General features: G+C 43.0%; 1 protein-coding gene across 3 annotated transcripts in view; it reads right to left on the bottom strand.

Annotated features, from left to right (window-relative positions):
• MXD1 (MAX dimerization protein 1) overlaps nucleotides 1-17500 on the bottom strand; it is a 55343-nt gene that overhangs the window by 34404 nt on the left and 3439 nt on the right. For all 3 annotated transcript variants that reach the window (XR_008892292.1, XM_056571465.1, XM_056571464.1), the window contains exon 2: nucleotides 12050-12146. Coding sequence is in view for 2 of the 3 variants with exons in the window: in XM_056571464.1 (XP_056427439.1) it covers nucleotides 12050-12146 (97 nt within the window). In the remaining variant the exon portion in view is untranslated. The remainder of the gene's footprint in view (nucleotides 1-12049; nucleotides 12147-17500) is intronic.

Raw genomic sequence — 17500 nt, forward strand, 5'->3', positions numbered from 1 at the left:
ACGGCAGTCACACCCCCTCCCGTAGACTTGCATGGAGGAAGCGTGGCCTTGACATCACAAGCCTCCACCCCGCATTGCCAGTCATCCGGTACAGAGCGAAGTTCGCTCCATGCACCAGATGTCTGGAGTGCCACAGTAGAAATCGCGGGGGTCCCCAGCAGCAGGACCCCAAGATCAGACATCTTATCCCCTATCCAAAGGATAGGGGAAAAGATATCTAGGGGTGGAGTACCCCTTTAAGATCCCAGCTGTTTAATCCAATGATCAGACACTTATCCCATAACCTATTCTGTGGATAGGGGATAGGTGTCACTGGTGGCAAAACCCCAATGTTTTGGTCTCAGAGGACCCCTTTAACCTCTGTACTCCTCTATAAACCATAGATCAGTAAGACAAAACATAAGAGGAAAAACACAACTAAATGTCCCCATGTCCAGGTAAGGAGTTTCCTCATCTACCGAAATCCACATCTTGACAGCAATTATGGACAAGCCTCTGGTGACACGTGAACAAACTTGAAAAACATAGGTAGCAGAAAGCAGTAGGTGTGGAGGTAAGGGCTGGTGTTTCGATGGAGTGATTCATGTATTTACTAAAGAAAGACGTCGCTTAAATGGCACAGGGACCGGAGCTTCAAGATGACTCTCTAATGGGAAGACGCATTCCAGAGAGATTACATTAAGCCCAGAGGTGTAAGATTACATTAAGATGTCATTTTTACAAGATTGTATGAAAATGACACTTATTACGTAGATGATAGAATGGAACAACCAAACAACAAGGAAAAAAAGAAATTGCTCACAACTCCATGACTAAATTCTTAAAGCGTACCCGTCAGATCCAACTACATTTTTTAAATAAATATATCACTCAGTACCTAATCCTGACCATGTACATCTAATTTTTATGTGTCTAGCGCCTTTACTTATTTATTTATTACACTTTTAATTTAGCTCACTAGTCTGAATTCCTCTCAAAGGGAGGGGGCATGGCCTCACTGTGCAGGTCTCCGCCCCCTCCCTCAGTATTCTGTCTGCTCACATCTCCCCTAGCATTAGGTAAACTACAACTCCCAGCTTGTCCTCACTGACAGTAGCGGGACACAAGCTGACAGTGGGGGGATTTTTCCTCACAGCTGTCAATCAAGGGAGTGTGTCCATGACATAGGTGATGATGCATGGACACAGCAGAACTAGTATGTGTCCAAGCAGGCGGGGGGGGGGGGGGGCAGTTGTTTGACTGGCTTTTTCAGTATGAAATACTGAAATTTTTTTTAATGAAAGCAATTGAAAAACCTTTTGGTTATGCATGCTTTACAACATATCAAAAGTTTTTGTATCTGTCAGTGCCCATTTAAAGCTGCTCATTGAACAGGCCATGTTTCCTACAAAAATTCAGTCATGAGGTGATTTTAGGCGATGATGATATATGTGTGCTCCTAAGATGACCATAGACCAGTGTTTCCCAACAAGTGTGCCTCCAGCTGTTGCAAAACTACAACTCCCAGCATGCCCGGACAGCCGTTGGCTGTCCAGGCATGCTGGGAGTTGTAGTTTTGCAACAGCTGGAGCCACACTGCTTGGAAAACATTGCCATAGACAATGGATGGAAATTTTAAGTGGTCATACCGAGTCATAGGCCTCATACCCTTTGCAGACACGTGCAGAAAGAAGGCAATATAACGTCCCTATGTATCATGTGCCACCATATTGTATTATGTGTGCCACCGTATTATGAACTAATACTTTAATTGAGGACACCTTTGAAATATTGTTATCTGATAATAAATGCCAAGATGGTACACCTCAGATAGATAGATAATTCAGAAAAACTGAAAATATGGCCCCTGGAAGCCTATGGGTACCCCAATACGTTTCAGCACAACACGGCCTTGTTACAGACCACTGCAACCTCCATGAGCATCTTACAGAACACTAAGTAAATATGTAAGTACAAAACTAAAATGAAATGAGGTTTTGGAAAATTTCAGGGCATGGGGCCCACTCTTTTGGTTATAGAATCTAGCCACTAAAAAAGGGGTACTCCGGTGAAAAACATTTTTTTATTTTTATTTAAATCAACTGGTGCCAGAAAGTTAAACAGATTTGTAAATTACTTCTATTAAAAAATCTTTACCCTTCCAGTACTTATTAGCAGCTTTATGCTAAGGAAATTTAAGGAAATTCTTTACTTTTTGAATTTCTTTTTTGTCTTGTCCACAGTGCTCTCTGCTGACATCTGATGCCGGTATCAGGAACTGTCCAGAGCAGGAGAAAATCCCCATAGCAAAACCTATGCTGCTCTGGACAGTTCCTGACACGGACAGAGGTGTCAGCAGAGAGCACTGTGGACAAGACAAAAAAAGAAATTCAAAAAGAAAATACATTTCCTCTGAAGCATACAGCTGCTAATAAGTACTGAAAGGATTAAGATTTCAAATATAAGTAATTTACAAATCTGTTTAACTTTTTGGCACCGGTTGATTAAAAAAAAAAAAAAAAAGTTTTCCACTGGAGTACCCCTTTAATTCACCCTGTGCATTGAGTGGTAAGAACATCAGCATCAAAGATCCATAATAAGTCTATACCGCCTAACGCTGCTGTAATTACTAACAAGATGTAACTATACTGCTGCCGTGTATGGGGCTATTTCTATTTTAGGATTTTATTTGCCTATACTTCTATACGAAGATCATTTGTGAGGGAGCAGTCACCACAGATTATGTGTAAATACCACTTGGTGGATAAGATGGTTAGTTCATTACATAAAATGAGTAAACAAAACCTTTTTTACGGATTTAATATACTGCTCAGACTGTCCATGCACTAAAGCAGTGTTTCTAACCAGCTGAGGGCTGTCCAGGCATGTTGGGAGTTGTAGTTTTGCAACAGCTGGAGGCACCCTGGTTGGGCAACACTCAATTTTAGATGGGAGTAGAGGTTGAAATTAACCAAATGTGACGGTTGTGACAAAAGGAAAAAGTAGATCCTTTTAGTAGTGGTCGGAAGCAGTTACCAGTGTGAGACGTACATGACAAATGTGCCATGTGCCGGTTATTCGGGACCCTCTAAGGCTGGGTTCACATCACATTTTTACCAATACGGGACCGCACACGGCTGGGGGGGGGAGCTAAATCCTTGCGCTCCCGTATCCTTGCCGTATGCCGCCCGCATGTAATTCATTTCACTGAGCCGGCCGGAGTGAGACACTGACTCCGATCAGCTCATTTTTGCCCCGTATGAGATTTTCCCACCGCACCTAAAGTCGGCCACGGTATGAGGTGCCGAAGAAAACCGAATACGGGGCAAAAATGAGCCGACTGGAGTCAGCGTTTCACTCCGGTCGGCTCATTGAAACGAATTACATACGGGCGGCGTAGCCGTATGCGGTCCTGTATTGGTAAAAACGTGATGTGAACCCAAGTCAGTGTTTCCCAAGCAGGGTGCCTCCAGCTGTTGTAAAACTACAACTCCCAGCATGCCCGGACAGCCTTTGGCTGTCCGGGCATGCTGGGATTTGTAGTTTTACAGCAGCTGGAGGCACCCTGCGCTAAGTGTTCATTACTTAAAAAGTAAAGCAGAGGCTCTGATGTACGTCAATATAAACAAGTCTTTTCAGGCCGACTATTACAAAGTCATTGACCGTGAAGCTAATTTCTAGATCACTGTATGGTCAGGTTCCAGATTTAAAAACAGCCATTCTGGGAACCCCATGGATTGCAGATAGATGGTGCATGTCATATTGATAAAGATTACAGTGCTTTATTATCTGGAATGCACACGCATCTATCTACATAAAAAAAATATATATATATATATATATATATATATATATATATATTGCATGTAATAATTGACAGATGAGACTGATGAGTATCTGCTTTGGGGATTCGCGCACATAAGGTTTTAGTTGTTGCATCAGTAATCTATCATATTTTAGCATGGTGTCCCTGCTGTGTAGTAGGCACAGCACCACCGGCAGATGTTAATCTAACACCGATAAGTACCCTCAGGCAGTTTTTACAGCCATTTTCCAAATCTGGCAGGGAGTCCTATCAATAAAGACACAGATTAGAAGTAAATAGGATCTTAGTCAATTCCCCTATTGACAAGCTCCGGGTGATTAAACAGTTAAGCTGGAGATTGAGATGGTGACCCTGGTCTTTTCCGATCACGTGTGATCCCTACCATAAGGTCTATTGTCCAAGTGCAGGGCATCTAAGTTTCTACACCTGTACAAACCTTGGACACATAGAATTACTCCATTACTTATCTGGCAATCATTTGTTACTAAAGGCCACCGTTCAGAACCACAACAGAACATACAGTCATGGCTGTAAATGTTGGCACCCCTGAAAATTTTCTAGAAAATGAAGTATTTCTCACAGAAAAGGATTGCAGTAACACGTTTTGCTATACACATGTTTATTCCCTTTGTGTGTATTGGAACTAAACCAAAAACGGGAGGAAAAAAAGCTAATTGGACATAATGTCACACCAAACTCCAAAAATGGGCTGGACAAAATTATTGGTACCCTTAACTTAATATTTGGTTGCACACCCTTTGGAAAAAATAACTGAAATCAGTCGCTTCCTATAACCATCAATAAGCTTCTTACACCTCTCAGCCGGAATGTTGGACCACTCTTCCTTTGCAAACTACTCCAAGTGTCTCTTATTGGAAGGCGCCTTTTCCCCAACAGCAATTTTAAAGGGGTTCTCCGGTGCTTAGACATCTTATCCCCTATCCAAAAGATAGGGGACAAGATGCCTGATCGTGGGAGTCCCGCCGCTGGGGACCCCCAGGATCTTGAACGCGGCACCCCGTTTGTAATCAGTCCTCGGAGCGTGTTCGCTCCGGGTCTGATTACCGGCGATCACAGGGCCGACGGCGTGCAACGTCACGCCTCCGCCCCCGTGTGACGCCACGCTCCGCCCCTCAATGCAAGCCTCCGGGAGGGGGCGTGCCTCCCATAGACTTGCATTGAGGGGAGGAGCGCGAGGTCACACGGGAGCGGAGGCGTGACGTCACACGCCGCCGGCCCTGTGATCGACAGTAATCAGACCCGGAGCGAACACGCTCCGGGGACGGATAGGGGATAAGATGTCTAAGCACCGGAGAACCCCTTTAAGATATCTCCACAGGTGTTCAATGGGATTTAGATCTGGACTTATTGCTGGCCACTTCAGAACTCTCCAGCGCCTTGTTGCCATCCATTTCTGGGTGATTTTTTACATATGTTTGGGGTCATTGTCCTGCTGGAAGACCCAAGATCTCAGACGTAAACCCAGCTTTCTGACACTGGGCTGCACAGTGCGACCCAAAATCCATTGGTAATTCTCAGATTTCATGATGCCTTGTACACATTCAAGGCACCCAGTGCCAGAGACAGCAAAACAACCCCAAATAATCATTGAACCTCCACCATATTTCGCTGTAGGTACTGTGTTCTTTTCTTTGTAGGCCTCATTCCATTTTCGGTAAACAGTAGAATGATGTGCTTTACCAAAAAGCTCTATCTTGGTCTCATCTGTCCACGAGACATTTTCCCAGAAGGATTTTGGATTACTCAAGTTCATTTTGGCAAAATGTAGTCTTGCTTTTTTATGTCTCTGTGTCAGCAGAGAGGCCCTCCTGTCCACACCCAGGGAGATTATCTACAGTGCCATGGGTTGCAAACTTCTTGATAATGTTGCGCACTGTGGACAAAGGCAAATCTAGATCTCTGGAGATGGACTTGTAACCTTGAGATTGTTGATATTTTTCCACAATTTTGGTTCTCAAGTCCTCAGACAGTTCTCTTCTCCTCTTTCTGTTGTCCATGCTTAGTGTGGCACATACAGACACACAATGCAAAGACTAAGTGAACCTCTCTCCTTTTTATCTGCTTTCAGGTGTGATTTTTATATTGCACAAACCTGTTACTTGCCCCAAGTGAGTTTAAAGGAGCATCACATGCTTGAAACAATCTTATTTTTCCACAATTTTGAAAGGGTGCCAATAATTTTGTCCAGCCCATTTTTTGAGTTTGGTGTGACATTATGTCCGATTTGCTTTTTTTCTTCCCTTTTTTGGTTAACTTCCAATACACACAATGGGAATAAACATGTGTATAGGAAAATATGTGTTGCTGCAATCCTTTTCTGTAAGAAATACTTCATTTTCTAGAAAAATTTCAGGGGTGCCAACATTTACGGCCATGACTGTAGATGGGAGCCGTATGGTGAATGCATGTGACATAGTTTGACATATGGACATTAAAGGGGTATTCCAGGATTTTTTTTTTATTTGACTATGCTACAGGGGCTGTAAAGTTAGTGTAGTTCATAATATAGTGTCTGTACCTGTGTGTGACGGTTTTCTCACAATTCTTCAGTGATTTTCACCCCAATATTTATTTTTCACAGCATACAAAATGACTGTTGTCTCGGATTTTTGCCAGCTTGCAATGCGGCCGAGATCTGACTCACTAGTCAGCTGATGACCGGGAGCCTGTCTGCTTCAATGGGTGGAGGGATCAATCTGCAACTAACCAGCAGCTGGAGGCATCCTGATTGAAAACCACACTGATTTGAATGGATGCAGCTCATTTATGTTTCAATGGGTGGGGTGGCTGATGAGTGGAAGGGAGGAAGATGGAATTGTGGGATTTGTAGTGAAAAAAGAAAAGCCAAACAGGAAATACTAGTTCACAAACAGCTAGCCACAGTACTATGGTAATCTCACAACATAGCCATTTATCCCCAAGACAAGCGCAGATCCTTCCAGACAAGCATGTCCATTACTGTCTGCCAGATACGTACTAAAATCTCCTTATGGTGGATAACCCCTTTAAAGAGGGGAATAGCATGCTCAGAAGCCCCTCTATACACCAGAAAGGGAGCCATTATGTGGCTATGACTCCAGTAGTCCATGACATGTCCATGCATTACATGGTTGACATATAGCACCACGTATCAGTGATCTGCAATTACCACGGGCCAACTTTTTTTTTTTTTTAAAGTAAGAGGTTCAGCATGGGACAACCTCTATATAACGTCTGCCCTCCTACTCCATTGTTTGCCATCGCGACAGAAGAAGGGAAATAACCATTTGGTGCTCGTCCACATATGTCCGGCATCAGTCATCTTTTCCTCTGTTGCTTACTAAAATGCGCCAAAGGGAAACTGATGCTAGAACTGAACCCCTTTCATTCGAATGGGCCAGTAAGATTCAACTTGAATCACCGAATGGTTAGACATGCCGGACAGGGGAATGCATCTTGCTGTATTCCCCGGTTCAGCGTTCAGAGATAACGGCCGCCGAATGCTAAACAACTGATTCACTTTTGTCATCAGTTGCGTTGAGTTTAAGGGTACGTTCACACGCACGGATTTTTGCAGCGGATTTAGCTGCGGATCCGCTGGTGAAGGCCCCACTCTCTGCTTGCTTTACATGTGCCTGCTCGTAGTGGCAATACGCCGCTACCAGCAGGCACACTGCAGCGATTTGCGCGGCGTACTGAGCGGCGTATACTGTGACTCGCACATCGCAGTGTGCCTGCTCGTAGCGGCGTGTTGCCATTACGAGCAGACACATGTAAAGCCAGCATAGAGCGGGCCTTCACCAGCAGATTTGCAGCATAAAATACGCTGAAAATCTGCGCGTGTGAACGTACCCTTAGGCGGGGTTCACCGAGCCGGACATATGTGAACCCAGCCTTACAAGATCAACATGGAAGTCTCCCTTTGAGGGGAGTGTTTACCAATGATTTATTATAGAATCCCATAACATATGAAGGAGGGGAAATCTACACATTTATGTCCAGCTATAAATATACAGCCATACATTTATATATGCCTGGATTGTTGTTTACAGGATTTATATGTATAAAACATGCCACCGCCAAGGCCCCACTCCTGTCAGGATGTGTATTCCCACAAGACCCCTATAGATCAGATGCTACAGTGCTATTGTCTATTAACCTATTTTATGGCATGGTGCAAATTATAAATGTAGTTTCTATGGCAACTGTCAGCTGTAATTTGTGTCACTGCGGCAGTAGTCGGTGACCAGTGTTGGCCAGTGTTAGAGAATTAGGATTTATATTTGGTTTTTCTTCTATAAACCAGTGTGTATCCATTAGCCGGGCTGTTCCCATCTCTCCGGCCTTGTGTTACATCCCTGTCAGTGGTTTTTTGTTTTCCTACACAACCAATTTGGCTGTGACGGTGTTCACCAGGGATGTCCCATTAGACTCGAACTCTGTGTGACCTTGTCATCTGTCACCTCAGCAATGCACATGGCGGGGACACCGACAACATGCTGCCTCATGTCGCCATGGTTACACCATTTCCATACACTGAATGGAATCCATGGGGGGGGGGGAAATTAGTAAAAAAAAGGAGAAAATACGCTGAATAGGTGTTAAAAATGAAAAGGCCTTTAGGCCAGGAGATCGAATATCGAATAAAATAAATATTGTATTGATAGATAAATAATAATATTAAATTAAAATGCATGGATATCTATAAACACTTGTACAGACATGAAATGTGATAGTTGCCAATAGCAACCAGTCAAATTTTTACCACTAATTCTGTGAAAAGGTTATCTGGTTACTATAGGCAACTGCTCCACTTGTATTTTGTGACAATGGGGCCTGTAAGTCATCTCATAAGGCTATGTTCACACACTGTTTTCGGGCACTCATTTTGGAAAACTGAAAAGGGGTTGGGCATGCTCTTTTAAAATGTCTCTCAAATATGAATTCCACTGGTAGGGGAAACAGCGGGGGAGATTTAATCAAAATCAGTGCAGAGGAAGAATGGGGCAGTTACCCATAGCAACCAAATTGAAACATCACAGAAGCGATCAAATTGGTTGCTATGGGCCACTGCACCACTCCTCCTCTACACAGGTTTTGATAAAATCGCCCTACCCCCACTGTGCTGCAGATTGATTTTAACTATTGAATGACAGCTCAATGGGGGAAATTTTTCAATAATGCAGAATTTTGTGCCACACAACTGTATGGTTTTCCCAGTTGCTGTGTACATCACTTTTGCGCAAATGAAGGGTATCTCCTGGATATCGCAAGAAACAGTGAAAAGCTCACATGTTCCTAAGTCAGCTGATCACTGGAGTACATTTACGCAAAAATTATAATTGCACAAGTTATAAATTCAGCGCAAATAACCAGTTCATCTGTCAACCCCTGACAGCACAGAAAAACGAGGAAGCCAGCGCAGACCACAAATATAGATCAGTGGTCTCCAACCTGCGGACCTCCAGATGTTGCAAAACTACAACTTCCAGCATGCCCGGACAGCCGTTGGCTGTCCGGGCATGCTGGGAGTTGTAGTTTTGCAACATCTGGAGGTCCGCAGGTTGGAGACCACTGATATAGATGATAATTTTCAAGATTCAGTGCAAAATAAAAAACACACTGTGCACGCAATTTTGCAGGTACACGCCAGTTGATCAAGTCCCCCTCACTGTGTTCCTGCGGACTGCAGCTGTAGCTTGATAGTTAAAGGGGTACACCTGTGAACTGACCTTATCCGCCAATTACAGGATATAGGGGATAAGCGTCTGATGTCAGGGGTTCAACTGCTGAGACACCCGAAATCTCCTGTACGGGCCCCCAGCTACTTACCCGTCCTTGGCACGCTCCGGCCTAAACCTTCTTAAACAAGCGCAAGCGATTGCCCTCTTAGCCAATCACTTGCCGCAGCGCCACCTCATACAGTGTTTGGCTAAGTGGGCCATTACTTGGGTTCGTCCAGGAAGGTGAGGGCAGGAGGCCGCCATGGACGGGTAAGAAGTTGGGTCCTGTACAGGAGATGGTGGAAGGTCCCAGCGGTCAGACCCACCCGTGATCAGACACTTATCCCCTATGCTGTGGATAGAGGATAAGTTCAGTTCCCTGGAGTACCCCTTAAAAAAATCATTTTGAAGCACCACATCAATAAATAAAATTAAATCGCAGTGTAGCCTTGACTTGACACTAGACTATATATGATTTAAGTTGTGTGTTTTTTTTTTTTTCTTAAATGAATTATCTATGGAGTATGTCAGGAGGGAATAATCTGGGTCTACACAGCACAGGATTTAAAAAGGTTGTATAGAATAGGAGGAACATGGCTGTTTCCTTCAGTGCTACACCTGTCCTCTTTGTGTGTGGCATCGCATCTCAGCACCATTGAGCAGAATATGGCTGTGTGTCAATACCAGATACAACCTGCAGACAGATGTGGCGCTGGAGAACGCAGCCATGTTTTTGGAAAACTCCTTCAAATCTCCAGCTGCTGGCAATGGTAAATCTTTGCAGCTGGCACAGCCATTGAGTCCACTGCTATCACCAGGGGAAGCTGCCAGCATGAGAACCACTTAAGTGGCTGGAGGATAGGGGGCAGAGTCCCCAACTAGTTTATCCTGCGCCCAGCCTCATTTACTGTAGAATTGGATTAGATACTAAACAAACAAGGGGGCAGGGCAGTGTATGGGCCTTAGCAAACTGGGCGTGAGGTGGGCATTAAGAATGCTTAGGGTACGTTCACAAGCACGGATTTACAGCGTATTTTACGCTGCAGATCCGCTGGTGAAGGCCCCCGCTCTATGCTGGCTTCATATGTGCCTGCTGGTACACCTTAGTGGTGGTGATAAGTGCACACTAATACAGAATAGGGTATGTTCACACAGTGATATATTTAGTGGCAAAATCCATCCTTAAAAAAATAAAAATTTTACTTTAGATGTCCAAGTAATTGGTGGAAAAAATCCACAATATATCTGCAACCAATCTGGAACAGAACTGACATCATTGCAGGTCAAAAATGTTCAGCAACATTCGGGTAATAATTTGGAAACTCCACTCGCCTTGTCCTGTATTCTGCTGCAGATTTTACCTGCACAAATCTACAGGTAAAAATAAACTGCAGCAATTCCACCATGTGTACATTAAAGAGGTACTCCGGTGGAAATTTTTTTTTTTTTTACATCAACTGGTGCCAGAAAGTTAAGTACTAGAAGGATTAAGATTTCTTTAATAGAAGTAATTTACAAAACTGTTTATTAGCTGCTGAATACTACAGAGGAAATTATTTTCTTTTTGGAACACAGTGCTCTCTCTGCTGACATCTCTGTCCATTTTAGGAATTGTCCATATGTTTTCTATGGGGATTTTCTCCTACTCTGGACAGTTCCTAAAATGGGCAGAGATGTCAGCAGAGAGCACTGTGCTCGTGATGTCAGCAGAGAGTACTGTATTCAAAAAGAAAAGAATTTCCTCTGTAGTATTCAGCAGCTGATAAGTACTGGAAGGATTAAGATTTTTTTAATAGAAGTCATTTACAAATCTGTTTAACTTTCTGGCACCAGTTGATTAAAAAAAAAAAAGTTTTTCCCCCGGAGTACCCATTTAAAGGGGTACTCCGGTGCTAAGACATCTTATCCCCTATCCAAAGGATAGGGGAAAAGATGCCTGATCGCGGGGGTCCTGCCGCTAGGGACCCCCATGATCTTGTACGCAGCACCCCGTTGTAATCAGTCCACGGAGCGTGAACGCTCCGGGTCTGATTACTGGCGATCACAGGGACGGAGCGTTGTGACGTCACGGCTCTGCCCCCGGGTGACATCGCGCTCCGCCCCCTCAATGTAAGCCTATGGGAGGGGGCGTGGCAGCACAGGTTTTGATAAACCTAACCCTCTGGCTGTGAAGATCAATTTAAAGGTATTATATGGTTTGACTTTTATATTTTTTATGTTTAAACCACAGATTATTATATTTCTGCTTCAATATATGAATTTCAGCAGTCCCGCCATCCTCACACTATACCTGAGATGTTTCACCTCATTTTCTTTTCACTTGCCAGACCAATCTGCTTTTCCTTCTCGCTGCTTTAACAGCTCAGACGCATTTTTCACAAGAAAACAAGAGCAGGAATCACAAGAGGTTTCAATGACGGCACAAGTCCACGGGGTGTGCAGCCTGCCAAACGTCACATGTGGATTGCATGTGAGCAGCAAGCAAAGCGCCTACTGGAGCACATCACGGGGCTGAGCTTACCTGCTACTGCTGCTTTTTTTCGACTTGCTTTTTCTCTTCAAGCTGTCCCTCTCCTTGCTATTGTAAGGCAACATGGAAGCATAACCATGCTCGGCTTCTGCGGGCAACACAAGAGACAGGAATGTTAACAGATTAACTCCTCAAACCCATGCTCTCTTAAAGGGTATTCCGGGAAAAAACTTTTTTTTTTTTTTTTTTTTTTTTTTAGATCAACTGGCTCCAGAAAGTTAAACAGATTTGTAAATTACTTCTATTAAAAAAATCTTAACCCTTCCAAGAATTATCAGCTGCTGAAGTTGAGTTGTTCTTTTCTGTCTGGATACAGTGCTCTCTGCTGACATCTCTGCTTGTCTCAGGAACTGCACAGAGCAGAATAGGTTTGCTATTGGGATTTGCTTCTACTCTTGACAGTTCCCGAGACAGGTGTCATCAGAGAGCACTTAGACAGAAAAGAACAACTCAACTTCAGCAGCTCATATGTACTGAAAGGATTAAGATTTTTTAATAGAAGTAATTTAAAAATCTATTTAACTTTCTGGAACCAGTTGATATATCAAAAAAAAAAAAGTGTTTTCCTGGATAACCCCTTTAAACACAACAAATGCAAAAAATCTTCACAAACATAAATACATAACGAATACAAGAAATATATACAATATTTTCCACATTGCACTAATACAATACAACAATGTTTTTCACATTGCACTAAAAAAAAATTAAAAAAAAAAGATTAAAAAAAAAGTAAACAGATCATAATACACTGGCAGATTACAAAATACAAAGCCATCATGGTGCTTGTAGTGACGTTGGGCTGCAGAGTTACCATTGGCGTATGCCAGGGAATAGTTGCTATAATAGCATTACAGTTAACATTATAGTTATGCAGTGAGGCTAGGACAGTGTTTCTCAACCAGGGTGCCTCCAGCTGTTGCAAAACTACAACTCCCAGCATGCCCGGACAGCCGTTGGCTGTCCGGGCATGCTGGGAGTTGTAGTTTTGCAACAGCTGGAGGCACCCTGGTTGGGAAACACTGGACCAGGATCAAACTCCATTCACTTTGAAAAGTTCAGTGTTAATTTGAAAGCTGAATTTGCATTATATTCAGCGTACAAACGTATTTACTCCAATCAGAAAAAGCTTTCACTGTGCACGCGACGCTGAAAAATCCCTGCGCTCTTTCCAAAACACCAAAATCACCATCTAAACTGTAAAATTCTGACACTGATTCAGCGTGAAATTTTAAGCTGAACTTTCAGCCTTTTTTTATTTGCTGTGAATTTGCCTGGATTCAGTGTAAAACAGAAAAATGCACATGTACCGGTATTTTAAAAAGGGGTACTCCAGTGTAAAAAAAAAAAATTTTTTTTAATGAACTGGTGCCAGAAAGTTAAACAGATTTGTAAATTACTTCTATTTAAAAATCCTAATCCTTTCAGTACTTAGTAGCAGCTGTATACTACAGAGGAAATTAATTTCTTTTTTGTCTTGTCCACAGTGCTCTCTGCTGACACTTCTGTCCGTGTCAGGAACTGTCCAGAGCAGCATAGGTTTGCTTTGGAGATGTTCTCCTGCTCTGGACAGTTCCTGATACGGGCATCAGGTGTCAGCAGAGAGCACTGTGGACAAGACAAAAAAGAAATTCAAAAAGAAAAGAATTAGCTCTGTAGAATACAGCTGCTAAAAAGTACAGGAAGGGTAAAGATTTTTTAATAGAAGTAATTTGCAAATCTGTTTAAAGGGTACTCCGGTGCCAGAAAGTTAACAGATTTCTAAATGACTTCTATTAAAAAAAATCTTAATTCTTCCAGTACTTATTAGCTGCTGAATACTACAGAGGAAATTATTTTCTTTTTGGAACACAGTGCTCTCTGCTGACATCTCTGTCCATTTTAGGAACTGTCCAGAGTAGCATATGTTTTATATGGGGATTTTCTCCTACTCTGGACAGTTCTTAAAATGGACAGAGATGTCAGCAGAGAGCACTGTGGTCATGATGTCAGCAGAGAGCTCTGTGTTCCAAAAAGAAAAGAATTTCCTCTGTAGTATTCAGCAGCTAATAAGTACTGGAAGGATTAAGATTTTTAATAGAAGTAATTTACAAATCTAGTTAACTTTCTGGCACCAGTTGATAAAAAAAAAATAAAAAATAAAAAAGTTTTCCACCGGAGTACCCCTTTAACTTTCTGGCACCAGTTCATAAAAAAACCCCTTTAAAGCTGTGCACACACTAGGGAATTTCTGAGTGGAATTCTGCTTTTGAAATTCAACTCGGATATTCCAGTCCCATTACTATCAATGAGATTCTGCTGTACAGCGCACATTACGGAAAATCAGTGGCCACCGCGGAAAGAAGGATCTCATTCTTTCAGCCGACTATGAGCGGAAAGTTTATTGCTCTCAGAGAGAGGAGTTATTAGTGGTCTATTAGTTATGATACCTTTTAAACCAGGTTCACACTTACAAAAGGTCCGGACAAAAAAAACTTCCGTCCAGAGATTCCGAGTGCGGCCGTCGCTGACTGAATCAGGTGACGCTAGGACTGCATGGACATTGTTATCCCGATAGACGGCAATGTCTGCGGCGCGGATTCCTCCAGAACACTGAGAAGGTTCCATGCTTTGGTGGAATTATTTGATCGGAATTTTCTGTCAAATTCCGACCACAAAATTCTGCAGTGTGAATGGGTTAACAGAAAACCCAATCACCTGCATGTCACCCTCATGCAGCGGAATTTCTGACTGATATTCCTGAGCAGAATTCCAGTCGGAAATTCCGTAGTGTGAACCCGGCCTTAAAGGGGTACTCTGGCGGAAAACATTATTTTTTTTTTTTATTAACTGGTGCCAGAAAATGAAACAGATTTGTAAATGAATTCTATTTAAAAAATCTTAATTCTTCCAGTAATTAGCTGCTGTATGCACCACAAGAAGTTCTTTTCATTTTGAATTTCTTTTCCGTCTGACCACAGTGCTCTCTGCTAACACCTCTGTCCATGTCAGGAACTGTCCAGAGCAGGAGAGGTTTGCTATGGGGATTTGCTCCTACTCTGGACAGTTCCTGACATGGACAGAGGTGTCAGCAGAGAGCACTGTGGACAGACGGAAAATACATTAAAAAAGAAAAGAGCTTACTGTGGAGCATACAGCAGCTGATAAGTACTGGAAAAATGAAGATTTTTAAATGGAAGTAACTTCCAAATCTGTTAAACTTTCTGGCACCAGTTGCTAAAAAAAATAATAAAAAAAATAATATTGTTTTTCATCAGAGTACCCCTTTAATGGCAAACAAAAAGAAATCAAATGAGGTTCTACGGCGAGCTTTTAATTCTGCCAATGATTTGAATGGAACAGACACAAAAGCACGGACATATTGCTTCTTTTTGTTTTTCCATACTGAAAACCGTACTGGAAAATAAACAATTTTATGTATCTTTAGGGGATGTGGCAGTGCTGCAAAATAATTGTTTTTTTAAGGGGTACTCCAGGGAACTGAACTTATCCTCTATCCACAGCATAGGGAATAAGTGTCTGATCACGGGTGGGTCTGACCGCTGGGACCTTCCACCATCTCCTGGACAGGACCCAGCTTCTTACCCGTCCTTGGCGGCCTCCTGCCCTCACCTTCCTGGACAAACCCAAGTGATGGCCCACTTAACCAAACACTGTATGAGGTGGCACATCGCTGCGGCAAGTGATTGGCTAAGAGGGCAGTCACTTGCGCTTGTTTTAAGAAGGTTTAGGCCGGAGCGTGCCAAGGACAGGTTTTAAGTGAGAACTCCGACGTAGATTCAGGAACAACTTTACCCATCATCCCTAGTGAGGTGGATCATTGCTGCCAAACCGTACATCATGTGCCCTAACCCTATGTTCGGATGACAGTGAATGGGCAGCATGGTGGCTCAATGGGTAGCATTGGGCTACATCTGCAGAGAAAGGTGATCTGCCTATTAAGGTCTGCAATGTGTACACAGCCTGGAATCCTTATGTCTATGTGTTACTAGCCATCAACACTATAGAATCCAAAGAGGGTTAATAATATTATATGCTGTGCCGTATAAGTATTATTTTTTTTGTCATCTATCCATTAAAATCTAACTAAAATCCCTGCTCTGCCCCATCTGGCAGCTAATACCAAGCACATGGCAGGAGATGAAGAAACTAGAATGCGACCCCAACTAGAGGTACATGCCACAAAGCCATGGTGCTAAAGAGGCTCCTGATGCTCGGATACTGGGAAATTTACTACTTATTACAGTATTTCCCTACCAGGGTTCTTCCAGCTGTGGCAAAACTACAACTCCCAGCTACTCTGGGCATGCTGGGTGTTGTAGTTTTGCAACAGCTGGAAGAACCCTGGTAGGGAAACATTGATTTATTACCTAAAGTATAATACATACACAAGCACTTGTATATAATCCTGTCTTGGGACAAGCAAATAAGTGACCACCAACCTATAGCTCTGCGGCTGTTCTAGAACTACTACTCCTTGCATTCCCCTCACAGCCGCACGCTGTCAGGGCATGCTGGGAGTTGCAGCTTTGCAATAACCGCATTGCCATGTGTTGGCAAATCATTGACATAAAATGAACATAATCCCCATGACAGCTAGAAATGTTCATATAAGAATTGCCATGTGCTTGGTATTAGCTGCCAGATGGGGCAGAGCAGGGATTTTAGTTAGATTTTAATGGATAGATGAAAAAATAAATTTTTTAAATACCAATACGCACAGCATAACATATCACTACCCCGCTTTGGATTCTATAGTGTTGACGGCACATAGTCATAAGGATTCCAGCCCGTGTACACATTGCAGACCTCAATAGGCAGGACACCTTTCTTTTAAATACAAATCCCCTGTATTCTTAGCTGGAGCTCGCACACGGAGCAGAAGAGGTGAGCTCCATTTTCATGCAGCACACTGCTGCCGGATCACGTGAATGATTCCATATATTACCATAATAATAGGCAGCCTGTACAAGTGCAAAAATATTTGGAGAATAATTAAGTGTTATAGAGAGATGCTGCCCTGTAATTAAGGCTTCCAGGGTAATGCCAGCGCTTGGCATGTGCCAAGTATAGCTGGGGGATTAGAGGACTGGCTGGTGGAGACGAGGTTAACCCACGGTGTAGCTAGCTGCACTCCATACAGACGGGCAGCGGCATCTCCCATGAATCAGAGGAGGCCTGAGCGGCCTGTAATGTTAATAATGTGACTATTAACAGGGACCGCTCATAGGTGCGCTCATGACTACACCAGGGCTCATGGCCATGACTGCGCGGCAAGCAGGGGATGTGCACATAAATAATGCTGCTCCTGCGTGCATCATACAATGGAGGAAATGACTGCGGAGTGTTTACTTATATACACATAGAAGAACGGCTAGAGATTTACCTATATAGGACTGCAAGATAGTCAAGACTGCTAAATATTTATACATGAACCTAAAA

The sequence above is a fragment of the Hyla sarda genome, chromosome 4 (assembly GCF_029499605.1).
Source record: "Hyla sarda isolate aHylSar1 chromosome 4, aHylSar1.hap1, whole genome shotgun sequence".
NCBI classification, from domain to species: domain Eukaryota; kingdom Metazoa; phylum Chordata; class Amphibia; order Anura; family Hylidae; genus Hyla; species Hyla sarda.